The sequence below is a fragment of the Austrofundulus limnaeus genome, unplaced genomic scaffold (genome assembly GCF_001266775.1).
Source record: "Austrofundulus limnaeus strain Quisiro unplaced genomic scaffold, Austrofundulus_limnaeus-1.0 Scaffold27, whole genome shotgun sequence".
Lineage (NCBI taxonomy): Eukaryota > Metazoa > Chordata > Actinopteri > Cyprinodontiformes > Rivulidae > Austrofundulus > Austrofundulus limnaeus.
Genome location: NW_013952429.1, coordinates 994,337 through 999,499, shown reverse-complemented (window position 1 = coordinate 999,499; position 5,163 = coordinate 994,337). Strand labels below are relative to the sequence as shown.

Here is a 5,163-nt window from a genome sequence, read left to right as displayed (position 1 = left end):
TATATATATAGTATAAAGCTTGAAAAGTCGCATCGACTTTACACTTCTTTTGTTTCGTTTCACGCTTTAAGGTGCGAGCCTCCAACCTTCAGGATTTGGTGTATAAAAATGGACAGGGGGGTATCACCAAGGCCACAGTGTCCATCACTTTTGACAATTCAAACAAAAGCCAGAGTCCTCTGGGCTTTGAAACCCACGACGAGATCACTGTCACCAGACAAGTAAGAACAAAACCACAAGACTTTAAACACACTTAGGAGCCAATTTCTTTTATAATCATACAATTTCTTTCTCCCAGGTGGTGATAGGTGGCAGGAACAAGTACCTAATCAATGGAGTCAATGCCACCAACACCAGGGTGCAGGACTTGTTCTGCTCTGTTGGACTGAATGTCAACAATCCACATTTCCTCATCATGCAGGTCAGCCTTACATCTTTAACCTTTTATTCTCCAACAATTTGATTTGTGAGTAGGCTTTAATTTTATGTTTGCAATTCGTTTTAGGGACGAATCACCAAAGTTCTAAATATGAAACCACCAGAGGTAAAAACACAATAAATATTGTCTAAGTTGTACTAAAAAATAAATGTTTTGTGTGCTTAATGATGATCAACTCCTTTTCTTCAGATTCTTGCCATGATTGAGGAAGCAGCGGGCACCAGGATGTACGAATGCAAGAAGATCAGTGCCCAGAAGACTATAGAAAAGAAGGAGGCAAAGCTGAAGGAGATTCAGACTGTATGACATCCACAGTTGTCTTTATCTCTTTCTTTTATTTTTCAGTGAACTTATTTTGGAACAAACTAACTGTTGGGTTTCATTTGTCTAGATTCTGAATGAAGAAATTACTCCAACTATGCAAAAGCTGCAAGAGGTAAATTAACTTTACATTTGAGCTCATATCCCCCTTTTATAGTTTTTTCTGTGCAGCAAATAAATTAAGAAAAAAAAAAAACTTTAAATCTTTCTTTATTGTTCAGGAACGGTCCTCATATTTGGAGTACCAGAAGCTGATGCGTGAGATCCAGCACTTGTCAAGGCTTTACGTGGCCTGGCTGTTCGTTTGTGCGGAGGAGACCAAGCTGAAGTCAGCCGAGAACCTGAAGGTGATGCAGGATAACATCGCCAAGATGCAGGCCAGCATGGCTGAGAACGAGAGCAAAATACAGGAGCTCTCAGCCCAGATTCAGGAGCTGGAGAAGAAAAGAGACCAGGTATGCAAGAAGAAGGGAAAAAAAGAGGATAATAATTGTTTGAACCCTTTAAGTGTTTAACTTTTTTTGTGTTGAGTTAAGAGTGTTTGTTGTCCTCTAAAACTTTATAAATCTATTTGAAAGGTGTGCACGTTTTCACTTGTTAGTTTGTACAAACTACTTAGATAATAGTACAGGAAAAGTAAAGCTGTATAGCTTACATTTTTATGTCGATCTGCTCATTTCAAGGAAGTGAACGGAGTATTAAAATCCTTGGAGGACGCTCTAGCTGAAGTGCAGCGTGTGGATGCCAAAGCTCAGAGTGCCCTGGACTTAAAGAAACAGAATCTCAAAGATGAAACTAAGAAGAGAAAGGAGCTTGTGAAGACAATGGAGGAGGTACCTGATAGACAAATTCTGCTGAGCTCTGATTAAAACCCTCGATTAATTAAATCATACGATCAAAGCATTTTGATTTGAATCCCTAGGATAAGAAAATGCTTGTGGTGAAGGAGAAAGAGGTTTCTAAGCTGGAAGAGCAGCTTCAGGCTGTTCAGGAGGAAGGACAGAAGGACAATGCCGCGTTTGAAGCGGCCGAGCAGCACTTCAAAGCCGTGTCTGCTGGTCTTTCCACCAACGAGGACGGCGAGGAGGCCACGCTCGCCGGGCAGATGATGGCCTGTAAGAATGACATGAGCAAGGCAGACACCGAGGCCAAGCAGGTGAGCATTTTAATAAAAAATAAAAAAAACGTGTTATCGTCTAGAAATGAATGAGGAAAAAGCAGCTGTAAAATCATTAGCTTTATCAAAATTTCTGCTTTTTCTCTGTCCAGGCTCAAATGACTCTAAAACACGCTCAGGCTGAGTTGAAGTCCAAACAGGCCGAGGTGAAAAAGATGGACAGTGGATACAAAAAAGACCAGGATGCCTTGCAGGTCATCAGAAACAACAGAGAGAAGCTGCAGGCTGAGCTGGCTAAACTTAACTATGAAGGTACTGTGCATTCTTGTTTATTACCAACATGTACCTTATTTCTGTTTTTATTTTGTCCCTTTATGACTTAAGAATAACTTGATTTATTTATTTTTTGCTCCAGATGGAAAAGAAGAAAGTCTGCTTGAAAAAAGGAGGCAGCTCTCCCGGGAGGTCGATCAACTCAAGGAGACCTATGAGCGTCTCATGTCACGTTTCCCCAACCTACGCTTTGACTACAAGTAAGAACTTTTACATCAAACATGTTAGAAAGATCATATCAAGAACATGCTGGTGTTTCTTATTGATCCTAAGGGTCTTTGCTGTGGTGGCCATCTTGAGTAGGGTTGATGCCAAAAGTTATAGGTGTGACTACTTTCTGGGAGTTTCAACAAAATCTGTCTATCATGAAACATTTTGCTAATGTTTCTAAAGTCTCAGTGTTATGTGTTTAAGTGATGTTTTTGACAGATGAGGCTGCATTCTGAACAGATGTTTGTGTTTTTACTTTTATAAAATATTGACAGAACAGGACATTTCTTTGCTTGATAAAAGATGATGTCACTGGACACTTTAACTGAGCTGATCGAGCTGTGGTTTAATACGTGTTAATATGTGTCTGTTGTTTCAGGGATCCTGAACGAGGGTGGGACCGCAGCAAAGTGAAAGGGCTGCTTGCTAACTTGATCACAGTCAGCGACGTGACTTACTCCACAGCTCTGGAGGTCGTTGCCGGCGGACGGCTCTACAACATCGTTGTTGACACAGAGGTAGGTAAACGAGTCGGGTGCTGTGCGGCTCATCTTTGACCACTGAGGCGGTGTAAACCCAAGGCAACGTATTCATCTCTCAGGTGACTGGTAAAAAGCTGCTGGAGAAGGGCGAGTTGCAGCGACGGTACACCATCATTCCTCTGAACAAGATCTCTGCCAGGACGCTTAACGACAAAGTTGTCAAAACTGCCAAGAATTTGGTAAGGGGCGGTTAGTTTTCTTTTTTATTTATTTTTTAATCGGGATCATTTATTTGTGTGGAGAAAACTGGGAGTATGTAATCAGGTATTTTCTCTTTCTTGTCTTTGTTTTTATCGGTCAGGTTGGAGAGAACAATGCTCACACAGCTCTGTCTCTCGTCGGCTACGAGTCAGACCTGCGAAAAGCCATGGAGTACGTGTTCGGCTCCACTCTGGTCTGTGACACCCTGGACAATGCCAAAAAAGTGGCTTTTGATAAGCAGGTGATGACCAAGACGGTCACTCTTGGGGGGGACATCTTCGACCCGCAGGGAACTCTGAGCGGAGGTGAGAATGAGAACTTCGTCATGTCTGTGTGCTCAGGGGGAGAGTAAACAAAACTGTTCTAAATTGAATTCAAAAGTTGCAAAGACTACGGTTTTCCACTAGTTTTATGATTTCAGCATACGTAAACTTTCGTAAAACGAACTCGATAGTTGCGTACAAGTACTCCGAGGAAAAGCTCTTTGTCATTCTCATCTAGGTGCCCGCTCCCAGTCTGCGTCGGTTCTGTCCAGCCTGCAGGAGGTGAAGGACGTCCAGGACAATCTGAATGATAAGGAGGCTCAGCTGAAAGACATAGAAAAACAACTAGCCAGCCTTAAGGGAACCGCTGAGAAGTACGCACATTTGAAAATGCCTGCATTTGTTGAAAAGACTTTTTTTGTTAAACTTTAAATGTGAAATACATGTTAAGATCCTCATCAATGGTTTATCGGCTCTACTTGGCACTAATACGCAGCATGAAAATAAGGTGGGATGTCATAGTTAGAAATAGGTCTGAGTATGTTTTTAAGCCTAAAGTGAAGGCTGATATGTGCGATAATCAACAACACTGACACTTTCCACTGTTTGCAGAAACTTCCTTGTGTCACTTATTTTTGACTCTCCCGTATCATCATCCGTCCATCTCCTCTCTTGCTGCAGGTACCGCCAGCTGAAGCAGCAGTACGAGCTGAAGGCGGAGGAGGAGCAGATCCTGCAGGCCAAAGTGCAGCAGAGCTCCTTCCATCAGCAGCAGGAGGAGCTGGAGAGTCTGCGCAAGGCAATTGGTCAGAGAAAGCACAAACATAAATCACTAGACTGTTTTTAATAAAAACTCTAGAAAGTAATCATTGTACTACTAATGGTCTTCAATGCCATTCAAGATGGCTGCTACAGCCCATTGTTTTTTTTAGCTCAGCCAATTATAAGATGCTAAGTTTTGGTGTGGCAGTAGCTAAGATTTATCCACATCACATACTATGAGAACTAAACACATCTTGCAGTTTTTTTAAATTAATTTCAATTAAAAAGAAAACAAATTCTATGTACAACAAAAACTGCAAATCATAAATAAAATGAAAGGCAGCAGAAAGATGAAAAAATCTTACATCTGCCCCTATTTTCTAAAAAATAATCAAGCAACAAAAACATCTACTTCTCGATCAACAGCTCTTATGAATAGGAATTATACAATTTCACATTTCTTTAACAAACTAACTTCTGTCATTCTCTTTAAAAAATACATTGAACCAACATTTTTAAAACCACTTTCCAGGTTATTCCACAATCTTATTTCCTGGACTGAAGTACATCGGTCCTTCAAATTTGTTTGAATTTTAAGTTTTACAAACATTTCTAGCCTCTTAAGGTTATAATAAATTTCCCTCTTAACAAAATTTAATTGGAAATTTAAAGGTAAAATTTTTTATGAGCCTTATACATAACCTGCAGAATATTATAATCAACCAACTCATAAAATTTTAATAATTTCAACTGATAAAATAATATATTTGATGGGTGATTGTAATGCTTTCTGGTGATAATTCTAGCTCTTTTCTGTAAAATAAAAATAGAATTTATAATTGATTTACATGCTTTCCCCCAGACTTCAATACAATAGATCAAGTGGAACAATTATTGTGTTCCATCCATCCATTTTCTTCCGCCTATCCGGGGTCGGGTCGCGGGGGCAGCAGCTTCAGAAGGGAGGCCCAGACC

General features: G+C 40.4%; 1 protein-coding gene across 1 annotated transcript in view; it reads left to right on the top strand.

Annotated features, from left to right (window-relative positions):
* The window catches only part of LOC106515205 (structural maintenance of chromosomes protein 2), a gene marked incomplete at its 3' end in the record, with an annotated part of 4,796 nt that extends 564 nt beyond the window's left edge, over positions 1-4,232 (top strand). Inside the window, 15 exon segments of the mRNA XM_014004877.1 lie at positions 72-221; positions 299-421; positions 506-544; positions 629-739; positions 831-875; positions 982-1,215; positions 1,444-1,593; positions 1,683-1,916; positions 2,030-2,189; positions 2,293-2,410; positions 2,800-2,938; positions 3,022-3,141; positions 3,264-3,468; positions 3,665-3,800; positions 4,108-4,232. Of these exon segments, the coding sequence (XP_013860331.1) occupies positions 72-221; positions 299-421; positions 506-544; positions 629-739; positions 831-875; positions 982-1,215; positions 1,444-1,593; positions 1,683-1,916; positions 2,030-2,189; positions 2,293-2,410; positions 2,800-2,938; positions 3,022-3,141; positions 3,264-3,468; positions 3,665-3,800; positions 4,108-4,232 (2,089 nt within the window).
* Positions 4,233-5,163: the final 931 nt, after the last annotated feature.